A 25,760-nucleotide genomic window follows, 5' to 3' on the forward strand; every position below is an offset into this window, starting at 1 on the left:
TTTCTCCCTTTTATTCTGAGCCATGTGGATGAAAGGCTCTTAGTGCTCCAGCCAGGCATCAGGGCTGTGCCTCTGAGGTGGGAGAGCCAACTTCAGGACACTGGTCCACAAGAGACCTCCAGCTCCACGTAATACCAAATGGCGAAAATCTCCCAGAGATCTCCATCTCAACACCAAGACCAACGACCAGCAAGCTACAGTTCTGGACACCCTATGCCAAACAACTAGCAAGACAGGAACACAGCCCCATCCATTAGCAGAGAGGCTGCCTAAAATCATAATAAGGCCACAGACACCCCAAAACACACCACCAGACGTGGACCTGCTCACCAGAAAGACAAGATCCAGCCTCATCCACCAGAACACAGGCACTAGTCCCCTCCACCAGGAAGCCTACACAACCCACTGAACCAACCTTAGCCACTGGGGGACATATACCAAAAACAACGGGAACTACGAACCTGCAGCCTGTGAAAAGGAGACCCCAAACACAGTAAGATTACCAAAATGAGAAGACAGAAAAACACACAGCAGATGAAGGAGCAGGGTCAAAACACACCAGACCTAACAAATGAAGAGGAAATAGGCAGTCTACCTGAAAAAGAATTCAGAATAATGATAGTAAAGATGATCCAAAATCTTGGAAATAGAATAGACAAAATGCAAGAAACATTTAACAAGGACATAGAAGAACTAAAGAGGAACCAAGCAACGATGAAAAACACAATAAATGAAATTAAAAATACTCTAGACAGGATCAATAGCAGAATAACTGAGGCAGAAGAACGGATAAGTGACCTGGAAGATAAAATAGTGGAAATAACTACTGCAGAGCAGAATAAAGAAAAAAGAATGATAAGAACTGAGGACAGTCTCAGAGACCTCTGGGACAACATTAAACGCACCAACATTCAAATTATAGGGGTCCCAGAAGAAGAAGAGAAAAAGAAAGGGACTGAGAAAATATTTGAAGAGATTATAGTTGAAAACTTCCCTAATATGGGAAAGGAAATAGTTAATCAGGTCCTGGAAGCACAGAGAGTCCCATACAGGATAAATCCAAGGAGAAACACGCCAAGACACATATTAATCAAACTATCCAAAATTAAATATAAAGAAAACATATTAAAAGCAGCAAGGGAAAAACAACAAAGAACACACAAGGGCATCCCCATAAGGTTAACAGCTGATCTTTCAGCAGAAACTGTGCAAGCCAGAAGGGAGTGGCAGGATATACTTAAAGTGATGAAGGAGAAAAACCTACAACCAAGGTTACTCTACCCAGCAAGGATCTCATTCAGATTTGATGGAGAAATTAAAACCTTTACAGACAAGCAAAAGCTGAGAGAGTTCAGCACCACCAAACCAGCTTTACAACAAATGCTAAAGGAACTTCTCTAGGCAAGAAACACAAGAGAAGGAAAACACCTACAATAACAAATCCAAAACATTTAAGAAAATGGGAATAGGAACATACATATCGATAATTACCTTAAATGTAAATGAATTAAATGCTCCCACCAAAAGACACAGACTGGCTGAATGGATACAAAAACAAGACCCATATATATGCTGTCTACAAGAGACCCACTTCAGACTTAGAGACATATACAGACGGAAAGTGAGGGGATGGAAAAAGATATTCCATGCAAATGGAAATCAAAAGAAAGCTGGAGTAGCAATTCTCATATCAGACAAAACAGACTTTAAAATAAAGACTATTACAAGAGACAAAGAAGGACACTATATAATGATCAAGGGATTGATCCAAGAGGAAGGTATAACAATTGTAAATATTTATGCACCCAACATAGGAGCACCTCAATACATAAGGCAAATACTAACAGCCATTAAAGGGGAAATCGACAGCAACACAATCATAGTAGGGGACTTTAACACCCCACTTTCACCAATGGACAGATCATCCAAAATGAAAGTAAATAAGGAAACACAAGCTTTAAATGATACATTAAACAAGATGGACTTAATTGATATTTATAGGACATTCCACCCAAAAACAACAGAATACACATTTTTCTGAAGTGCTCATGGAACATTCTCCAGGATAGATCATATCTTGGGTCACAAATCAAGCCTTGGTAAATTTAAGAAAATTGAAATCGTATCAAGTATCTTTTCCGACCACAACGCTATGAGACTAGATATCAATTACAGGAAAAGATCTGTAAAAAATACAAACACATGGAGGCTACACAATACACTACTTAATAACGAAGTGATCACTGAAGAAATCAAAGGGGAAATCAAAAAATACCTAGAAACAAATGACAATGGAGACACGATGACCTAAAACCTATGGGATGCAGCAAAAGCAGTTCTAAGAGGGAAGTTTATAGCAATACAAGCCTACATCAAGAAACAGGAAACATCTCGAATAAACAACCTAACCTTGCACCTGAAGCCATTAGAGAAAGAAGAACAAAAAAACCCCAAACTGAGCAGAAGGAAAGAAATCATAAAGATCAGATCAGAAATAAATGAAAAAGAAATGAAGGAAACAATAGCAAAGATCAATAAGACTAAAAGCTGGTTCTTTGAGAAGGTAAACAAAATTGATAAACCATTAGCCAGACTCATCAAGAGAAAAAGGGAGAAGACTCAAATCAATAGAATTAGAAATGAAAAAGGAGAAGTAACCACTGACACTGCAGAAATACAAACGATCATGAGAGATTACTACAAGCAACTCTATGCCAAAAAAATGGACAACCTGGAAGAAATGGACAGATTCTTAGAAATGCACAAACTGCCAAGACTGAACCAGGAAGAAATAGAAAATATGAACAGACCAATCACAAGCATTGAAATTGAAACTGTGATGAAAAATCTTCCAACAAACAAAAGCCCAGGACCAGATGGCTTCACAGGCGAATTCTATCAAACATTTAGAGAAGAGCTAACACCTATCCTTCTCAAACTCTTCCAAAATATTGCAGAGGGAGGAACACTCCCAAACTCATTCTACGAGGCCACCATCACCCTGATACGAAAACCAGACAAAGATGTCACAAAGAAAGAAAACTACAGGCCAATATCACTGATGAACATAGATGTAAAAATCCTCAACAAAATACTAGCAAACAGAATCCAACAGCACATTAAAAGGATCATACACTATGATCAAGTGGGGTTTATTCCAGGAATGCAAAGATTCTTCAATATACACAAATCAATCAACGTGATACATCATATTAACAAACTGAAGGAGAAAAACCATATGATCATCTCAATAGATGCAGAGAAAGCTTTCAACAAAATTCAACACCCATTTATGATCAAAGTCCTGCAGAAAGTAGGCATAGAGGGAACTTTCCTCAACATAATAAAGGTCATATATGACAAACCCACAGCCAACATTGTCCTCAATGGTGAAAAACTGGAACCATTTCCACTAAGATCAGGAGCAAGACCAGGTTGCCCACTCTCACCACTATTATTCAACATAGTTTTGGAAGTGTTAGCCACAGCAATCAGAGAAGAAAAAGAAATCAAAGGAATCCAAATCGGAAAAGAAGAAGTAAAGCTGTCACTGTTTGCAGATGACATGATACTATACATAGAGAATCCTAAAGATGCTACCAGAAAACTACTAGAGCTAATCAATGAATTTGGTAAAGTAGCAGGATACAAAATTAATGCACAGAAATCTCTTGCATTCCTATATACTAATGATGAAAAATCTGAAAGAGAAACTAAGGAAACACTCCCATTTACCATTGCAACAAAAAGAATAAAATATCTAGGAATAAACCTACCTAAGGAGACAAAAGACCTGTATGCAGAAAATTATAGGACGCTGATGAAAGAAATTAAAGATGATACAAATAGATGGAGAGATATACCATGTTCTTGGATTGGAAGAATCAACATTGTGAAAATGACTCTACTACCCAAAGCAATCTACAGATTCAATGCAATCCCTATCAAACTACCACTGGCATTTTTCACAGAACTAGAACAAAAAATTTCACAATTTGTATGGAAACACAAAAGACCCCGAATAGCCAAAGCAATCTTGAGAATGAAAAATGGAGCTGGAAGAATCAGGCTCCCTGACTTCAGACTATATTACAAAGCTACAGTAATCAAGACAGTTTGGTACTGGCACAAAAACAGAAATATAGATCAATGGAACAGGATAGAAAGCCCAGAGATAAACCCACGAACATATGGTCACCTTATCTTTGATAAAGAAGGCAAGCATATACAGTGGAGAAAAGACAGCCTCTTCAATAAGTGGTGCTGGGAAAATTGGGCAGGTACATGTAAAAGTATGAAATTAGAACACTCCCTGACACCATACACAAAAATAAACTCAAAATGGATTAAAGACCTGAATGTAAGGCCAGACACTATCAAACTCTTATAGGAAAACATAGGCAGAACACTCTATGACATAAATCACAGCAAGATCCTTTTTGACCCAGCTCCTAGAGAAATGGAAATAAAAACACAAATAAACAAATGGGACCTAATGAAACTTAAAAGCTTTTGCACAGCAAAGGAAACCATAAACAAGACCAAAAGACAACCCTCAGAATGGGAGAAAATATTTGCAAATGAAGCAACTGACAAAGGATTAATCTCCAAGATTTACAAGCAGCTCATGCAGCTCAATAACAGAAAAACAAACAACCCAATCCAAAAATGGGCAGAAGACCTAAATAGACATTTCTCCAAAGAAGATATACAGATTGCCAACAGACACATGAAAGAATGCTCAACATCATTAATCATTAGAGAAATGCAAATCAAAGCTACAATGAGATATCATCTCACACCGGTCAGAATGGCCATCATCAAAAAATCTAGAAACAATAAATGCTGGAGAGGGTGTGGAGAAAAGGGAACCCTCTTGCACTGTTGGTGGGAATGTAAATTGATACAGCCACTATGGAGAGCAGTATGGAGGTTCCTTAAAAAACTAAAAATAGAACTACCATACGACCCAGCAATCCCACTACTGGGCATATACCCTGAGAAAACCATAATTCAAAAAGAGTCATGTACCAAAATGTTCATTGCAGCTCTATTTACAATAGCCAGGACATGGAAGCAACCTAAGTGTCCATCATCGGATGAATGGATAAAGAAGATGTGGCACATATATACAATGGAATACTACTCAGCCATAAAAAGAAATGAAATGGAGGTATTTGTAGTGAGGTGGATGGAGTTAGAGTCTGTCATACAGAGTGAAGTAAGTCAGAAAGAGAAAAAGAAATACAGTATGCTAACACATATATATGGAATCTAAGAAAAAAAAAAGGTCATGAAGAACCTAGTGGCAAGACGGCAATAATGACACAGACCTACTAGAGAATGGACTTGAGGATATGGGGAGGGGGAGGGGTGAGATGTGACAGGGTGAGAGAGTGGCATGGACATATATACACTACCAAACGTAAAATAGATAGCTAGTGGGAAGCAGCCGCATAGCACAGGGAGATCAGCTCTGTGCTTTGTGACCACCTAGAGGGGTGGGAAAAGGAGGGTGGGAGGGAGGGAGATGCAAGAGGGAAGAGATATGGGAACATATGTATATGTATAACTGATTCACTTAGTTATAAAGCAGAAACTAACACACCATTGTAAAGCAATTATACTCCAATAAAGATGTTTTAAAAATAAATAAATAAAATAAAATAAAGTTACAACCAAGACCAACATTTTAATAGTAGGAATTTTGAGAGAATAAAAAACTCTTCTATTGGCATGAGTGCCTTGAGGATATAAAGCACTGTGGTAGCCAGTAACATCTTGACATAAGAAAGCTGGAAAGAGGACTTCCCTGGTGGCGCAGTGGGTAAGAATCCTCCAGCCAATTCAGGGGACACGGGTTCAATCGCTGATCTGGGAAGATCCCACATGCCGCGAAGTAACTAAGCCTGCGCGCCACAACTGCTGAAGCCCGCGTGCCCTAGAGCCCATGCTCCACAACAGGAGAAGCCACTGCAAGGAGAAGCCACCGCAAGGAGAAGCCCGTGCACCGCAACGAAGAGTAGTCCCCGCTAGCTACAACTAGAGAAAGCCCGCGCGCAGAAACAAAGACCCCACGCAGACAAAAATAAATAAATAAAAATAAAATTAAAAAAAAAAAAGCTGGAAAGAACCTCAGTGACGACAAGAATACAAATATTAGTAGGCTGGGTGCAGGTCCTTTCCTTAAATATTCTGTTTCTGGTCGTCATAAATGGAATTTGGCTTGCTGGAAGTTCTCCTGCAGCATCCTGATTGTTAATGATTCATGGTTCTATAACCCCTAACTTTGAGACTGTGTACTTGCTTTATTCATTTGCTGGGGGAAACTGAATTTAAATTCACTTCCACCTGTTAACAACTAAACCAGGACCTATAATTTCACTGATCTTATCACAATTGACTCAACTGGCACAAAAGACAGATGAGATCCTCTTCGAGTTAGGAAAAATATTTTTGTTCTTGCATATATTATTCAAGTAGAAACAACTGTAAAATAATGTTAAATTTTTTAACCTTTTAAAATTTACTTCTTTCGTTTTATCTTCCCATCAACCATATGCGGAACACAGGACCAATTTTAATCATCCTAGTTTTATAGAGAAGAAAGGTAAGCAAAGAGGGAGTAATAATCCAGTGGCAAAACAGAGTATATGGAATGATGATTCACAAAAACTCACACGCTTTATAGCCTGACTGGCCCCTCCGCCTTGGCCCTCACCCAGGTGTTGCTCTTTGCATGTAATCAAAGGTAATAAAGCTACATGCTTGTAAATTCTCTAACGTTCTGCGAATTTTAAGTCAATCTGGAAGATTTTAGTATATTTTATTTTATTATTCCTAGTGGAATTTGCCTTTTAATTAACTCAAGGCAATTTACATTTTGTATGTAGTTAAACTTCACTGCATTTCCACTGGTGCCAATAAGTAACTGCTATGGAAGGGCTGGTGGTATCGTTCAGCATCTACACTTCACTGCTTTTTTTGTATGCTTTATTTTCTGAGTTGTATGGTTGTGTGAATGTTTTGGTTTTTTCTCTTTGGTATCATAATTACTATGAAATAACTTTTACTGAGGATCTACTCTGGCCAGGTATGGTAAGGAACACTTCATATGCATTATTGGACCCGGTTCTCACAATAACCCTCTGAAGTAGGTACCATTATTTTCTCTGTTTTACAGATGAGAAAACTGAGGCATAAGAATAAGGAATATGTCCAAGGTTACAAAGTCAGTTAGTGGCATAGCCAGGATTCAAATCATGGTCTAACTCCAAAATATAAGCTTTAAAAAATTGTGGCAAAATACACATAAAATTTACTATTTTAGCCATTTTACAATTCAGTGGTATTTAACCGTCACCACTATTTAGTTCCAGAAAAATTTCATCACTCTAAAAGGCAACCTCATGCCCTTTAAGCAGTCAATCCCCATTCTTTTTCCCCTGAGCCCCTGGCAACCACTAATCTGCTTTCTATCTCTATGGATTTGCCAATTCTGGACATTTCATATAAATGAAATCATACAATATGTGACCTTTTGTGTCTAGTTTCTTCCACTTTGCATAATGTTTTCAAGGTTCATCCATGTTGTAGCAAGTATTAGTACTTCATTCCCTTTTCTGACCAAATATTAATCCATTGCACCACATTTTGTTTATCCATTCATCAGCTGATGTGCATTTAGTAGTTTCTACCTTTTGGCTATTGCGAGTAGTGCTGCTATGAACACTCAGGTACAAGTTTTTGTTTGAACACCTGCTCTCAATTCTTTTGGATAAAAAGTATAGGCTTTTGATCATAAGTCTCTGTTGACTCCAAGAAGGAGAAGACCAGATATCTTAAAATCTTCATTCAACAAATATTTACTGAGAACCTACGGTACAGCTACCTAGAATGCTAAGCACTGGGAATATGTTGCAATAATGAATAAGACGGACATCATCCCTGTTCTCTTCCTCGGGAATGACAGAAAGTTGAATAAGTGAGTAAAACACAGACCTGGCAGCAGTTAAGATGAAGGGTTCCTTTTCCATTTGCTATTAAAGGAAAGTAAAAGCTGGTACTGATGTATCTGAGCAAGATGCTATAACAGAATGCTTTTGATGCAAGAAACAAGTACAACTAAGACTAGTTTAAACAATAATGGCATTTATTGTCTTACATAATAATAAGTCTGAGGCAGGAAGTTTCCCGATTGTGGCAAGTCAGCAGCTCCACATCATCAAGGAACTAGGTTTTCTCCATCCTTCTTCTCTGCCATCCTCATAGTCACAATAAGGGCCAGCACTCTAGGCATCATGCCCTCCTCACATAACAAGGACCAAAGTACAGAAGTGGAAAGTTAGCAGATCCTGTCACAATCCCTTTTTAGGTACAAGAAAAATGATCCCTCCAAGAAATCCTGCAGAATACTTTCCCTCAGGTCTGTTCTGCCAGATTTGCACCAGAAGCCTATTCCTACACCAATAATTGGTAGGGGAATGAAACTACAATGAGTGATTTAAGATTAATCAAGTTTGAGGCTGGAAAAGGGCCCAGTTCCCCCCTGGGGCAAACAGCTCCTTGATGCCCTAACAAAACACAGGTTTTGGGAAAGTGTAAGAGGGAAAGGAAGGGCTATAGTATAGGCAGCCAAGAGTGTCTCCACCAGTGCCTAGGCAAGAATTCCTGGAGAAAGTCCAATTCACAGTTCTTCTCTGAACTTCAAGCCCTCAGTTGAATAAAACAACCAACAAACCAACCAAACAAAAACCAAAACCCTAAACTTCAACATGTCCAAGACTGAACTTATGATTCTCATCAAAGTGGTCTATAAATGCTGTTTCTTTGTGAATAGCATCACTATTCCAGTTGCAAGAGCCAGAAAAATAGGAGTCATCATACTCTCCTCCTTTTTCCTCACCACCCATATCTAGTGCATCACTGAGTCCTGTTGATATAACCTCCAAAATAGCTCTTGGATCTACTACTCTCTTCACCTCCACTGACAGTATCCACTATCCAAGGATAGTGATCATCACCTTTTCCCTGGAGCTCTGCAGCAATCTTCAGCTTGGTCTCCCTGCATCCATTTTGACCTCCCTCCAACCTAGTCCTTCACATTACAGCTACAGCGGCCTTTTCAAACACATGCTCATGCTTAAAATTTGCTTGCCGCTGCTCCTAGAATAAAGACCAAAATAAGGCCTTCCCCCAACTCTTAGCAATCCATTTCCTTGAGCTTGAATGGGCTGTGCTCCACCCCAACTCAAGACTTGTGCACTTGCCGTTACTCATGGCCCTTGTCATCCTTCAGATCTCAGCTTAACCGTCATTCCCTGGGAAAGCCTCCCCAAACTTCCTAATTAGGTCAAGTCTCTCTGCTATAGGATCATAGAGAAGTCTGTGCCTTTTCTTCAGGGCACTTTTCTGCCTATAGGCTGTAAGATCTACGCAAACAGAGAGCTAGTATCTCCTACAACATAACGCCAGGCACATAGTAAGTGTACACTATACAGTTGTTGAATGGCTCAATCAATGTATAAACTTCAAAGAAGTGTGGCCGATGATGAATGTGGACCCAGTCCCAGAGAGAACATAAATTATGGCCGTGACCCACCTGCACGGTCCAGCAGCCTGGACCGCAGGGCTCGTTGCTCCTCCCAGTAGCTCCGCCCCTTGGGTCCAGCCCCTCCCTGCTGAATCGTGGGGAGGGGCATAGAGGTCGCATGACGTGACAGCAGCCGGCCGCTGATTGGGTTTCCAGGCGTGCTGGCTAGGAAAGGGGGCGTGTCCGCGTGCGCTGATTGGCTGGCGGGAAGCTGCTGGACGGGCGGCGGCGGCGGCGCGGGGGCGGGCGCTGGTAGGGACGGGACTGGGCTGGGCGGGGAGGGATGTAGCTGCGGGTAGGATGGGTCCTCGCTGCCGGCTTCGGTGAGACTCGCTCGCGTGGACCGCCCGCGGCGGGCCCGCAGTGGCCGCGGCGGCATGAAGGGCGCTCTGGGCAGTCCTGTGGCCGCGGCCGCCGCAGGCGCCGCGATGCAGGAGAGTTTCGGCTGCGTCGTGGCCAACCGCTTCCACCAGCTGCTAGACGACGAGTCGGACCCGTTCGACATCCTGCGCGAGGCCGAGCGCCGACGCCAGCAGCAGCTGCAGCGCAAGAGGCGCGACGAAGCGGCGGGGGCGGCGGCCGGGGCCGGCAACCGCGGCGGCAGGAGCCCGGCTGGGGCCTCGGGCCACAGACCCGGCGCGGGCGGCGGCCGGAGGGAGTCTCAGAAGGAGCGCAAGAGCCTCCCGGCCCCCGGCGCGCAGCAGCCAGACAGCCCAGGGGGCGGCCCTCAGCCGCCCGGTACGCGCGCTCCGCCCGGCGCCTAGATGCCCCCGGGTGGGCGCGGTGGGCGGGAGGGGAAGGAGAATGGGGTCATGGAGGTCACCTCTCCTCAGCAGCCCCACGACCTCCTACTACGAGACTGGGATCACTGGAATCTGTTCCAGAAAGCGGAGGGGGCTCTGGGAAGAGCTGGCTGGAGTTGAGGGTCCCTGTGGCCGAGGAGGGTGGGAAAAGAGGACGGGGTGGGGGGGGGGGGTGTCACGCCCCTTCTGGCCTTTCCCAGTCCTTTCTGGGGGCGAAGGAGAGTGCAGGCTTGGAGTAGGGGGTTTCAGAACGCTGAAACTGAGGCTTTACAAGTTGGGCAAAGTTGAGGGATATTTCTGGGTTGGTGTGTGTGGGCGAACACTGAGGTCGCTGCCCCGGGGCTCTCAGATCTAGAACTAGCAGGGACCTTCTCCATCCTGCAGCCCAACCTCTGCAAGATTCGCGTCGGGAGGCAAAAAGTAGCGTGGTGGGAAGGAGGGAGGGGAGCGCCTTTTAGGGAGAATGGAGGAGGGCGCATGCGGACCCTGGGGGTGGTGGCGAGAGCCCGGGGAGTGTGAAGGATCGCCGGGGTGAGGGGCTGGGGCCTCTGTGATAGAGGGAAGTCCTGGGTGACCTCGGGGGCGGGCTGTGACGTCAGGGCCGCGAGCAGAATGCGGCGGGGGTGGACGCGGGGTCCCCGGCGGCGCCTTCCAAGCTCTGTGCCTTCACCCATCCATCCCCCTTACGGAGCTTCCAGCAGTCATCCCGCACGGGTTTTCAATATAGCAGGCAGCATTGATGGGTTGTGTAACTTGTCATTAACTCAGGCTGCTTTAAGAAAAGCGTTTTTAATTAACCTTTTCAACAAGAATATTCAAAGTTCCCCACTCCCTGCTTAGCCAGAACGGCAAGTGCAAAGCTTGGTGTACTACTCTCTGCATCTAGGGACGGAGGGTGCTTAAGAGTCGTTTCTCACCTGAACTGCATCAGTGGCAAAGCCTACAAGTTTCCACCTGTGTTTCCTCTTTTTTTCAAAAATAAGACAGTGGTCCTAAGGTTTCCGTAAAAAGAATGTTAAGATGTATAATTCGACCACTCCAGCCAGTGTTTGGCAGTGTATTCAACTTGGCTTTACTGGCTTGGTCCTTGCTTGATAAAAATTGTGCAGCCCAGCCCTGAGAGAATAACACCTGATTTGAGTGCTGGGGCTTTGACTCCTGCAACTAGGTAATGTTTACCTTTCTCTGTGGCAAGTTCAATCCAGCATTATCTCTTGAAAATCAGAAAATTAAGTCACTATAATAAAAATATTGAAAATTATTTAAAATGCTATTGGATATCCCAAGACTCCTTGGTAGGCCAGTACATTTATGAGCCTATTTAAACAGTGAGTGAGACTTGAGGTATTTTGTACATTTTGCATTGTGTTCTATCTTCTCTTCTAAATCTATTTAGATAAATATCATAGTAATAAGAGAATTGGGAAAGGCTAAGCTTTATTTTTTAACAAGTGAAAATATGTATTTTAGTGTGAAACTGAATTTAGTTTTCTATGTCCATGTATTGCTTTTTAACCTTTTTACTATTAAAAATGTCATGCATTTTTGTTATAAAAATTTTAAACAATTCAAAAGTGTATGAAGTAAAGTGAAAATCCTGTATTTTTCTTACTTTTAACACCTTGCATTTACATACATAATTGCACAGAGCTACTTCTTTTTTTCTAAATTTACATGATATAAACTGGGTTGCAACCTGCATTTAGCGTTATGATCTAGTACAGTTATAACTTGCTAAACTAATAAACTTAGCACTGTAATCTAGTACATTTATAACTTTTTTTCTGTCAATTGTTTATGATCCAAGTGATCTGGCTTTTGAGATCTATATTAAAGAACTTTAGTTAGTTTTGTAGTTAAAATGGAAATTTTGTAATTCTAGTTCTTTTTCAAGTATGTTATTTCAGGAGCAAACAGCTCATTAATTTCCATTTATGTAGTTACTGTGCTAAATTTATCTGTAATGGGTGTTAGAGAGCTACTCTCTCAAGGTTTTGTAGCCCTAATTGATATGGACTGTACTTTTCTAACACTCAAAATTTTTAATTTAGTTAGAATATTATAAATGAATGCTTAGTGTAGACAAGAATCAAAGTCAAAACAAGTTTGACATATAACGGAAACATTAATCTCAAAAGGATGTGGAAATCATAAGATTTTCCCATAGAAATAGGTTTTTAATGGCCTTCACTATTTAACAATATACATAGACCCTTGGATGAGCCTTGCTCAAAAAAATTCGTTCTTGAAGTCTTCAGAGGCTGTTTCAGCTTTGCTTTTCCTGGCCTTTCAGAACTAATCTCTGAGTCAAAGCTCAAATTTATTTGGGGGAAATCTCACTGTAAATTTTATTCTAAATTTATTCACAATAAATTTTATTGTCCCTTCATGTGGGCTTGGGGTTACATCAGTGATCAGACTGCATATGCCAGCCTTTTATTGGAAAGGGCTAGTAAAATTCAATGTTTGCATATCCACTTGGAGCCTCTGATCTAGCACAGAAAAACTAGGTTCAGTTGCATTCTTGAATCCCTTAGTAGTAAATTGTGGGGAAAACTGGACCCCTATTGTCTTTGTTTTTTGGATTTTGGGAGGAAAAGGAAATGTTTGCAGGGTATTGATAATTATTCTAATAAGTTGCCAGTTATATTTAATGGTTTTCAACTTATACACAGAAGCTTTGGAAGAAGCTTTAGTATAAAGTATGCAGCAAATGTCATTTTAAATTTTGAATGATGAATTCCAAATTTAATTGATACAATTTTTAAAATAACCTTGAAAGCAGAAAGAAGGTGGGAATAAGCTCCTAAGTAATTCTGTAGTTGAGTGGAGATATTTAGTTTTTTTTTTTTTTTTAAATTACAGGTTATGAATAGGAAATTTGAAACTGTATTAAAATAACTTTTTACATTGAGGGAAAAGTATTGTTACTGTTGATGTTCTTGCTGTTATGTCATGGTCTAATATAGTTTTCAACTTGTTAGGTAGTTAACTTTCGCAATAACATTTTCTACCTTACATTTTAAATGCCTCTTCCAAATTTGATCTCTCTTAGTAACGTGTGTGCGCTCGGATCTGGCATTGCATACTCCTGGGCAATTGGGCACCAGTGTCAGTCTCTGTTTCTGCAATAAAAGCATAATTCTCTGTTTATGATAACATCTTTCCTATATCCTAAACATGTCACAAGCTCAGATTGTGGCTTCAGGAAGCAAATCAGATTTAAGCATTTCCTAGGTTATGGGACATTAACTTACGATTGAACTTAGATCTGTTGTGCAATATTTCACATTTCAAAAAAATACTTTGTTAGCTAACAAGTAATAAATTGCACAGTTTTGTGTTAGTGGTGTCACGACATGATTTTTGCTTTAAAATGAGATTAGTAACGTATCGGAAGTATGTTAATATTTACATGTGCCTAGTTTATAAAGATTAGATAGAAAATATTAAGTGGGAAAATAGGAGAATACATGTAAACATATATTTCTTAAGAGTCACAAGTATCTGCCTAAGTAGAAGAGGAACCCAGTAGTTTAAAAAAATACCCATTAATTCAAGTACATTTAATATTTTTATAGCCATACAATAAATGTGAAGGGTGACATACCAAGAAAAATCTAAAATTTTCTACTAAAATGAAAATTGTACATAATGTTTGAGATGGAGACCTATTAAATGTATACAAAGAAAAGATAAACACACATTTTTGGAAGATGATTTAAGAAGTAACAAAGTTCTTCACAATATATTCACCAAATATTAGTTGCCTTAAGACATAGACCCTGCTGAAAAATTTTAAAGCATCAAAACCGAGAGGAGTAAAAAGAGAACAGAGAAGGCTGGAGTGCCCCAGCCCCTACCTCCTCAGTGCTGGCCTCACCATGGACGGGAGATGCCCCTTCAAGTGCTGGCCAGCCCTTGCATGAGTTGGCAAATACCAGCTTGGCCTCATATTTGAGAAGTGTGATCATAAATGTGTAAATCCCATCAAAGAGCAGGAAAATCTGTTTTCAAATGAGAAAGATATAATGGTACAAACTATTTAAAAATGAAAACTTTATTAGCCAATGAATGATAAACTATAGTTGGGATTCTCAAAATATGTTCTGGAATACAGGGTATTTATCCTTTAATTTTCTGGAAGGAACTTAGCTACCATGTTTTGATAAAGCTGCTCTTGTGAAATGTAGTTGATAATATATCTCCGTAGCTATCACAGAGTCATTGTAAAATATCTGTAATTGTAAGTTAGTTGGTATAGTTTATCTTATCATACTTTCTAGGACATAAGGGGTTCAATGGTAATGTCAAAGTTTTATTAAAAGACGACTCTGGGCAGTAGTAGTATCAGCAACTTTTTTTCTTCTCTGAACTTTTCCAAACTTCCCAAATTTTCCTATGACACTGATTTCTAGAAAAGTTAAAATTTAAAAGTACCTGTAATAACGTGCTGCTGCAGACCTTGTGTTCTAGCTCTCCCCTTTGACTTCTCCCTGTCAGGCCAGAAGCGAACTTCCAGAAGAGGCGAGCAGCAAGGATGGAGTGAGACCCGGGGGACAGAGGTGACGCTTGATAGAGCAGAGCGGAGATCCTACAGGGAATATCGACCCTATGAGACGGAGAGGCAGGCAGACTTTACACCTGAGAAGTTTACAGATGAAAAGTAAGTACTGCAGACCTCGGCCTGGAGGGTTGGGGGAACCAGAAGGATTTTCAGAGGACTACTAGCCTTTGCAACCTTTTTGTGGTGCCAGTCCTGGGAATATTTTGCCAATTTAAGTGCCAAATTTAAGTATCAAATCATACTACCTTAGGTAACACGTGAAGCACCTTCCATTTATCTCATAGATGACCTTAAGTCTTGGTTCAGGAAATCATTACACAATGAAAAATGGATTACTTATTGGTAACTATGAAAAGCATTCTTATAACAAACTATATAGGAGTATGCTAAACTGATTAAATTTTCTTGTGAAATTTAGGCCAGGGATATAATTATGTTCTTGATTTAGCAATACTAATTTGGGCTACTAATGAATTTAAACAAATTCCTAGCCCCATGTCAGGTCAATAGGTTATTGTGATGAAATTGGACCAAAAAACTGATAAAATATGTGACACCAGTTTAAGGCTCCCATGCCGTCTCTAGAAAGTGCTCTGACCTGGAAGATGGTCTCAGGCTGGTGCAGCCTGACACCCTTCTGAGTAATGTGGCATGTGGGCTATCATGCCCACCTATACACAGGAAGCAGTTCTTAGTGTCTTAACGCTTGGCACTAACAAGATGGATGCTTGCTGCCTCAAGTTTTTAATTATTAAACCTGCATAGCACTGGGTTTAGATTAAAACAGAACAACTTGTGAATCATATTTAAAGGAAAAGAAAGTTAAAAAGGCTAAAAGAGACTAGAATAGTGTACAGTTTAATGTCAAGGGAGCCGTTATTCCCAAAGTCTTTCAACTTCTTGACTACCTATTCCACTACACATTCAAAACAGAGATGGTATATCTGCCACCATGTTAGAGGATGAGGGCTAGAGAAAGGCTTAATTCTGCTTTTTTGGGTGATCAGTTCAAATTTGCTATGTAACAGCCGCAGTCTGCTTGCTTACAGAAAGCCTTCTGGATCAGAGCTGCTTATTTTGGGAAGCATTTGTGTACTTTTTTCCTTCACTGCAGGGATTTATTCTGTGGAAATACAGAAATTATAACTCATGTTTCCAGCTTTTTTAGTAGCAAAATTATGAGTTTTTTTAAAAGGATAAGTCTTTATATGTTACCATGAAAAAAACTGCCTATTAAGGGATGCCTATTTTGGATACAGAAAGTTTTAAGAATTATGTAAGGAATTCCCATATACCCTCATCCAGATTCTCCAATAACATTTTACCACATTTGCTTTATCATACCCCTCCCTCACTCTCTCCTTCTCTTTCTCCTCTCTCTCTCTCTCTCTCTCTTTCTCGCTCTCTCTCACACACACACACACACACACACCCCTCTTTTTTCCTTGGCATTTGAGAGTAAGGTGCAGGAATGTCTCTTTATCCCTAAATACTTTAAATATATTTCCTAAAAACATGGTACAATTATCAAACTCATTAACATTGATACAATACTATTATTTAATTCTCTAAATTATGTAATCTACAGACTACTCAAATTGCACCAATTGTCCTAATAATATCCTTCTAGCAGAAGAAAAACAATTTTGGTTCAGGATCCAGTCCAGGAATGTGCATTGCATTTAGTCTTCTTTAATTTAAAACAGCTCTTTAGTCTTTCATTTATTTATGGATTTGACATTATTTAAGAGTATGGACCAGTTATTTTGTAGAACAGCCCAGAATTTGAGTTTGCCTGCTCAAATTCTTAATGCTCACCAACCTATTAAAAAAGAGGATAAGCTACATGTAGAAGAATGAAATTAGAACACTACCTAACACCATACACAAAAATAAACTCCAAATGGATTAAAGACCTAAATGTAAGACCAGACGCTATAAAACTCTTAGAGGAAAACAGAGGAAAAACACTCTTTGACATAAACCACAGCAAGATCTTTTTTGACCCACCTCCTAGAGTAATGGAAATAAAAACAAAAATAAACAAATGGGACTTAGTTAAACTTAAAAGCTTTTGCACAGCAAAGGAAACCATAAACAAGATGAAAAGACAACCCTCAGAATGGGAGAAAATATTTGCAAATGAAACAACAAAGGATTAATCTCCAAAATATACAAACAGCTTATGGAGCTCAATATCAAAAAAACAAACAATCCAATTAAAAAATGGCCAGAAGACCTAAATAGACATTTCATCAAGGAAGACATAGAGATGGCCAAGAGGCACATGAAAAGATGCTCAACATCACTAATTACTAGAGAAATGCAGATCAAAACTACAATGAGGTATCACCTCATGTGGTCAGAATGGCTATTATCAAAAAATCTAGAAACAATAAATGCTGGAAAGGGTGTGGTGAAAAGGGAACCCTCCTGCACTGTTGGCGGGAATGTAAATTGATCCACCACTATGGAAAACAGTATGGAGGATCCTTATAAAACTAAAAATAGAACTACCGTATGACCCAGCAATCCCACTACTGGGCATATACCCTGAGAAAACCATAATTCAAAAAGAGACATGTACCACAATGTTCATTGCAGCACTATTTACAATAGCCAGGACATAGAGGCAACCTAAATGTCCATTGACAGGTGAATGGATAAAGAAGATGTGGCACATATATGCAATGGAATATTACTCAGCCATAAAAAGAAACGAAATTGAGTTATTTGTAGTGAGGTGGATGGAGTTAGAGTCTGTCATACAGAGTGAAGTAAGTCAGAAAGAGAAAAAAAAAAATGGTACTGACAAACCTAGTTGCAGGGCAGGAATAAAGATGTAGACATAGAGAACAGACTTGAGGACATGGGGTGGGAGGGGGAAGCTGGGGCGAAGTGAGGGTAGCATCGACATATATACACTACCGAATGTGAAATAGTTAGCTAGTGGGAAGCAGCAGCATAGCACAGGGAGATCAGCTCGGTGCTTTGTGATGACCTAGAGGGGTGGGATAGGTAGGGTGGGAGGGAGGCCCAAGCGGGAGGGGATATGGGGCCATATGTATACATATGGCTGATTCACTTTGGTGTACAACAGAAACTAACACAGTACTGTGAAGCAATTATACTCCAATAAAGATCTATTAAAAAAAAAAGAGAATATATTTTATAAGAAGGAGATTATAAAGAAGCAGTTGAGCATATATTTAATTGGGGGTGGAGTAAACCTGTGGGATAAAGAAAAATGATTTAAGGGATTAAAATAGACTAGAACACACAGGGTTATTTTTAGGGTCAGCTTCAGTTACTATTATATTATTAATGAATTCGTTATTTTATCAGTATCTGATCTAGATTTCATGTAAATTTAGACCCGATTTTGACTATTGGCATTATTTTCCATATAGAGTTTTATGCTTCATTTCTTCTCAGTTTTTAGGTAGACTTCTTTTACGGCCCTGTCCAACTTCCTGGTTAAGAACTTACTGTTACTTTTCATTTGTCATTGTTTTAGAACTCTGCTTTAGATATTTACTGTAATGTGGAATCAGATTCTACAAAAGTCTCTATTTAAAATTTTGGTTTTGGTCTGGGGAAGTGGGAGACAGAAAAGCCAGCTTGGAGAATTGATTTAGGATGATGTTTCTTGAAAGAGACTGGCATAAAGTTAATGATTGGCGCTTCTGTATTTCTTTATCTTTTTGAGTAAGGAGAATTGTGAGTTTTGTATCTTTTTATCAGTGATTGTATAGTAGCTTTTTAATGTAACATTTTCAGCCTGTTTCAGTAGACTGGAACACACTTCTAGTTCTGGTGTTTGAGCCACTAATGTCACTAGATTTCAATAAGTAATTTGTTGCTTTAAATGTTTTTAAAAGCCTTGACAAATTAAAAAACATAATTTATCTTATTAAACTAGGATTTAACAATGAAAAAGATGAGGCCCTTCCTGCAGAAGCTTTGAGTCTGGTGGAGGAGAGACAAGTCCTCATAAAAAGTGACAGTGACCAGATGGTAGCAGAGAATGGATGTGAGGAGAAGCGGGCGGTCAGGCCCTGGATCCAGTGGGTGTGGCAGGGAAAGAGTGAGAAAAGGCAGATTCTTGGCTTGGACACTTCCACGTTGTGAGTTAGGGACCGTAGTAGGAGCAAGGGGTCAGTGTTGGTCATGTATCTTCAGGGCCATGGGGTGACATAGGGGGATGTCCAGGAAGTAACTGGCTTTGTGGCCTGAAATCAGAGAGACCCCCAAATGAGAGACACAGGGTCACGTGAAGGGGCCATGTAGCATTAGCATAGGGACGAGGACGATGTGTACAGGAGGTGGGGAGTCAGGAATGCTGGTGCTCTTAAGGACAAATGGGTAGGTATCCAGAAGATGAGATATCCAAGACATGTTCCATGAAAAAGGCAAGGTGTAGAACCTTTCCCTATATGTGACTCTGCAGTGTCTGCCTCTGAGAAGTGGAATTGTGTGGCCAAGAAGCAAGAGGAGTACCTTGTGAATGTTTGGGTATTACCTATTTCAAAAATCATTTTATAAGGATGAGCAGGGAAAGAGAAGCCAGAAAGGGCAGAGGAAAATTAGTGGTTGGCAGTGTCAAATGATGCATAAGGGTCAGATGACCTAGAGACAAAAGATGCTATTGGATTTAACAACAAAGACGTCATCTTCAGCTATCTTCCTCATCTGTGGGCACTAGTTGTAATTAAACGACTGTACGTGAAGGGCTCAGAACAGTGCTAGAGATAGTATGTGCTCAGTAAATTTAACTATTAATTTTTTTATTCAAGATACACGATTCTTTCCAATATACTGTAGCCATAATGTCCTTCTAGAATTTTTTTTAATCAAAAAAAGCCTTAGCTCTTTAATGCAATTCACCGCTTTTTATTATACTCATCTCTTCCAAGACCAGTTGACAGGTTTGATCGAGACAGACCACTGAGAGGTCGTGGAGGCCCAAGAGGGGGCATGCGAAGCAGAGGCAGAGGTGGTCCTGGGAACAGAGCTTTTGACGGTTTTGACCAGAGAGGGAAACGAGAATTTGAGAGATACAGTGGGAATGATAAAATGTAAGTTTCTTTGTAAATGGCTATTTTCCCTTTAAGATCTTGGTGTGAATCTGTTGTACGTTAATATTTAGTTGACTTTATACTAGTATGCAGTTATTCCTAAGGGGGCTGATCCTGGGACAGTTTTTATGATCAACTTTTCTGATTTGGAGATTGACTGGAGACCAGCTTCCAGTTTAAGGGAATATTCTTTCTTTTTCTAGAGCAATCAGAACTGAAGACAACATGGGTGGATATGGAGTTCGCACCTGGGGATCAGGTAAAGATACCAGGTATGGTGCAAATGTGTACCTTCTGTGAACCTACAATTAAGTGGAAATATCTGGATCTTTATTTGCCTGTCTTGAAAATTATGTCCTCTGTGTTATGCTTGCCATGTCTTTATACTTGCGTGCTTTACATAGCGATTGAATTTAGGCTTTTGTTTCATAAGATAACTTTTTAAAACAGTTTTGCTATGTTGTGGTTAGATTTGAAACTGCTTTCAAAATTCTTTTATTTTATCTTATTTTAGCCAAGCAAATGATATATTTGCTGACGCCCCAAGCACATGGCACTGTATATTTGCATATGCCTCAGAATGCTTTTTAAATTCTTGGATATTCTATACTTTATTTTTCTGTGACTTTCCAAAGTTTTTGTATACATTGCCTCTTTTTTTTTTTAATAAGTTTATTTATTTATTTATTTATTTTTGGCTGCGTTGGGTCTTCATTGCTGCGTGCAGGCTTTCTCTAGTTGCGGCGAGCGGGGGCTACTCTTTGTTGCAGTGCGCGGGCTTTTCATTGTGGCTTCTCTTGTTGCGAAGCATGGGCTCTAGGCACACGGGCTTCAGTAGTTGTGGCACACGGGCTCAGTAGTTATGGCTCGTGGGCTCTAGAGCGCAGGCTCAGTAGTTGTGGCGCATGGGCTTAGTTGTTCCGCAGCATGTGGGATCTTCCCAGACCAGGGATCGAGCCCGTGTCCCCTGCATTGGCAGGTGGATTCTTAACCACTGCGCCACCAGGGAAGTCCCTGCATCTTGATTTTATAAAATCATTTGCAGATGAAAGCTCAATGACAAGTTTCACCTGAGGTTCAAATTTGACATTTCTCAGGCTTTATGATATCTCAGATCTGTGCCAGTTTTGCTACTTAGGGGAGGTACTTGGTTCTGCTATTTCTGTCATTTCAGGGCTGCAGGGAAGTATGAGGAATGGGTTGCTCCAGGATGTGTTGCAGGGAAGGCTTTACACAAGTTTGAAGGCTTGAGGGGATCCAGACTTCCACTTTTTTTCTTTTGAAGAATATAGGCTCTTTACATAAACTTATTTTTCTTAAATTTTTATCCTTAAAAACAAATGTACAAAATAAGATCAAATGTAAAATTAAATTTACTACCATTGCACATCTGTGTTGTCCTTGAAAAGAAACTTGTTGAATGTTTGTCAATCTAGGGTTCTATAGAATCTCAAATACAGACTTTTTCATTTTGTTTTATTTTACTGTAATAGTATATTTTTAAAAAGTAATACAGGCACTTTCTGCATTATCTGATTTACTAGCTTATTTAATACTACCACCCCATTTCAGTTTGCATTTGAGTTTAAAATCATTTTGGCTCCAAGTGATTACTTACTCTAAGAGGTAATTATTGACCTTGGAACATGAAGAAGTGACCACATGTGCTCCTGGCAGATGGTATGTCCCAATGTTAAAAATGAAACGTGCCCCATGGCATTCATTTTGGATTGGTTTGTGAGTTATAAAGTTAAAGCTCTTAGGTGGTAATAATGTGTAATTGAAAGTTTTTTTGTAGAATAAGACTTTAATTTCTTATTTAATACATTGAGATTTTGGTTTGCCACCATGGTATAGTGCAGCTGAGTTATGATTAATGAGAAAACAGCAGAGGTGAGCCTAACAATAAGTGATGTGTTCGTGGCTGACAAGGGCGAGTGCTGCACCATGCATTGGAGGTGTGAGGGTTTTGCTGTAGTTTAGTATTCCTGTTTGAAGACATTGGCAGTATAACTAGATCTAAGGACAAGATGCTTTCAAAATGGTGTGACTGAGCCATTTCCATTGTTATTGGTTTTCTTCAAGAGTTTGACTGCTAGTACCTGTGCTGAAAATAGAATTTTCTCCATTTGTAATAATTTTAAAAGTGTAATATCAGATATTATTTTCTTGTTACTAACTGGAATAGACACCCACAAATGCAGTTTTTAATAATACTGCCTTCCAACTTTTATTGTGAAGAGCCAATACAGTTTTATGTAGTAATCAAGCAACACTGGATTAAATCTGTTCACTGTCATAGATTTGGTTAAGTATGAAGTCTGATTGAATTTGAACTAGTTAACAAAGCCTTGAGGTGTTTAAAATTGTTTTGTAACCATACTTGTGCAAACAGGCATTTTCTACATAAGTATAACTGAAGTCAAAATATAGACATGGGCCCTGGAGCTTTATATTTCTTCTAATAAATCCAACATTGGTGATTTACTTTCAACAAAATAATAAAATTTGCCAAAATAAATTGTTGCTAATCTTGAAACTTGTTCTGTAGTTTTGGTCATACGTTTCTATAAGCTATGGTTCTATTGAGCTATAAGCACAAAATTAGTTTTATGTTTATTCATAAAATAATTTAGGTCAATACAGGAGGGAGGTCTGTGATTTTTCTTCTAAATTGATTGACAGGTTTAAGAATTGCTGGTCTCTTTGTTTTGTATTCTGCTTCTTTTTTCTTCCCCTATATCGTTATAGCCCTTTTATGATTTTTAATTGTTGAAAGCTATGAACTGTCAGTGAATCCATGTTTTTTATCCCCTTGGTTTATGACATGGCCAAGGGAATAAAGAGAAAGTTGGAGTAATACAGCACTGCCACTGCTGCTAGACTCCTGGATGCTAAAAACTCCCATGACCCACGAGGGTCAGGCTGATGTGTAGAGGCTGCTTTTGTTAGAGGACTTCAGTCAGGCAGAGCAGCAGGGATGTCCTTCCAAACAGGGAGAACATTTGATTTAGGACCTTTTTTAAAAGTAAAAATTATTTATTCAAATTTTGTGTTGGAAAACTGAGTTTTTTTTAAAGTTGATAACAATGGCTTTGAGTTGAGAATTAAAATATTTTTAATGTAAAAACTCTATTCTTTTATTATAGTTCAATTTATGTTTACTTAAAAAAAACCTGATTTTATGAAGATTTTTCCTGAACTGGGGATGAAAAAGTGCTGGGTTCTGAATGTAGAGTGTAAAATATTTCTATTATATTGACCAATTTTAGCATTTTCCTGAGAATGAAATTTCTTTTCCTGGTACTTTTTTAAAAGTAATGTTCAGATAGGATTAATGTCAACATAAAAAAATTAAGATTATGTATTTAAAATTCAAATTGTTTTTCACTGTGCTGTAATTTCTAATCTGTAGATTATGTATTTAGATGTGATGGTATGTAAATTGATGTTTCAAAGCCTTATTTTTCTGGTATGGTTATCACCAGCTTGTTTGTAATCCTACACATTCCTTTTTGTGGAATGTTTCCACTTTCTTGCCATTTTCTAAAGTTTGAAATGGCATATTCTTAACTATTTTAAGTCATTTAACACTAACAGGTTGAAAATTTTTATGGCCCCTGTTAATATTTGGAATTTCCTAGGATAATAAGAGTTTTGAAAAATTGTTCTGGTCCTTTACAATCTGTTTTTAATTTTAGGCCATTCATGGAAACTTGTATTTCTCAAAGTACTTTTCACACTTTTGGAAATAATTTATATGGATTAGCAATTAAGAGCATTTTTCTTCCTCTTTTTTATTTTGATGTGGGTTACCTGTATGTACATATTAATTCCTTGAGGGATGTTTACTTAAGAAAAAGGACATTGAAATGTGGTTTTTTTCTATCTTGAATATGTAAGGGCACTGATGTAAACAGATTTGTGTGACTAGAGTGGTTCTTGCTGCTTTGCAGTGACATGGACCTGACTGCCCCCATGGAAGAGACCACAGTGGTGGAGGAGTCCCTGGGCCCCCTGGAGGCGGAATCTCCAGCCAAGTGGGTATTTCATTCATTTTACTCATTGGGTTGTTGGTGTTTTTCTTAAAGATTTATAAGAGGTCTTCATAGAATAGGAAGCTCAGCCTTTCGTCATATCACAGAGGGTTATCTTCTTAATGTGTTAATGAATAATCAAACTAATTAATAGTTCAAATCATCTAATGAATGATTATTAATGATAATTAATGGGTTGAATTCAAGTATTCTGTCCTGTGCCTACAACTTATTTTCCATCAGCAGCCAGTACTGTGACTAGTCTCTCTCTCATCAGGACCCCCATCTTTTGTCCCTTTATTCTCTCCCGGTCCCTCCTTCCTCTTTTCTTCATGGAGCTTAGTTCCCTGGTCCATCTGTAGCACCCTGGCCAAGGCTTTAAACTCTCTTGCCCCTTGGGTCTATGAGTACCTTGCTAGCAAATGCACCCACCTCCTGGACAACCGGTAGCCATCTGCCTTCTTTCTGCCTGCATCCACAGGCTGAGCACTGCAAGATACTCAGCAGGACTGATGGGAACCCCTGTCAATTCCCGATCACCACATTCTGAAATGAGCCCTCAACACCGCCCAGCAATGCCCATTTCTTGGATTCGCTCTTTCCCCCACCCACTACAATGACTGGCTCAGTCCTTCCTGTCCCCTCAGAGCCCTGACATTGCCCCCCACTTTCCCCTTCTTCCATCCTTATGACACCCACACCTCCTCTTTCATTTTCTGGGTACAACTTGGCCTCCTTTGTCACAGAGAAATTACACCACTCTCAAAGGTGCAAACCTGTCTGCACCTGCCTCCTGGGCTTCTTCCCTTGTGGTAAAATAGAGGCACCATCCCTCCACCAGCCTCTCCAGCATTTGGATCCTATTTCCTACTGACTTCAGAGAAATCTCACTATCAGTTAGCTCCTTTGTTTTTAGGCATACTCACTTCCTTCTTCCCAACTCTGGTCTTCTTATCAACATTTTACCTGCGCTCAATCTCTCCTGTTTTAAGCCTCTTGTTGCCCCTACATTCACATTCAGCTGCCTTTTTCGGGGTTATGTGCATTCTTTCTTCATTTCCTCCCCTTCACTTCATCCTCGCTTCACTCCAGGTCTGGCTTTGTCCTCATTGCCCTTCTTAAACAATCACCACATGTCTCCAGACCTAACAGATGTTTCGGTCTGCATCTTTCTTGACCTCTCAGAACATGTGACTTTACAGGCATACCTCAGAGATATTGTGGGGTTTGATTCCAGACCACCTCAATAAAGCAAATATCACAATAAAGTGAGTCACACGATTTTTTTGGTTTCCCAGTGCATATAAAAGTTATGTTTAGACTATACTGTAGCCTATTAAGTGTGCAATGGCATTATGTCTAAAAAAAACAGTATACATACCTTAATTTAAAAATACTTTATAGCTAAAAGATACTAACCTTTTTAACATATTTATCATCTCAGCCTTCAATGAGTCATAATCTTTTTGCTGGTGGAGGGTCTTGCCTTGATGATGGCTGCTGACTGATGAGGGTGGTGGTTGCTAAAGGTTGGGGTGACTGTGCAGTTTCTTAAAATAAGACAGCAATGAAGTTTGCCATATTGACTGACTCTTCCTTTCATTTGAACACTTAGAGGCCATTATAGGGTTATTAATTGGCCTAATGTCAATACTGTTGTGTCTCAGGGAATAGGGAGTCCCC

General features: G+C 39.7%; 1 protein-coding gene across 1 annotated transcript in view; it reads left to right on the forward strand.

Annotated features, from left to right (window-relative positions):
- Positions 1 to 9,876: 9,876 nt before the first annotated feature.
- HABP4 (hyaluronan binding protein 4) overlaps positions 9,877 to 25,760 on the forward strand; it is a 34,996-nt gene continuing 19,112 nt past the window's right edge. Inside the window, exons 1-5 of the mRNA XM_061199308.1 lie at positions 9,877 to 10,330; positions 14,899 to 15,061; positions 19,879 to 20,040; positions 20,244 to 20,312; positions 23,997 to 24,080. Coding sequence (XP_061055291.1) covers positions 9,970 to 10,330; positions 14,899 to 15,061; positions 19,879 to 20,040; positions 20,244 to 20,312; positions 23,997 to 24,080 — 839 coding nt within the window. The 5' untranslated portion in view covers positions 9,877 to 9,969. The remainder of the gene's footprint in view (positions 10,331 to 14,898; positions 15,062 to 19,878; positions 20,041 to 20,243; positions 20,313 to 23,996; positions 24,081 to 25,760) is intronic.

Source organism: Eubalaena glacialis, chromosome 9 (assembly GCF_028564815.1).
Source record: "Eubalaena glacialis isolate mEubGla1 chromosome 9, mEubGla1.1.hap2.+ XY, whole genome shotgun sequence".
Lineage (NCBI taxonomy): Eukaryota > Metazoa > Chordata > Mammalia > Artiodactyla > Balaenidae > Eubalaena > Eubalaena glacialis.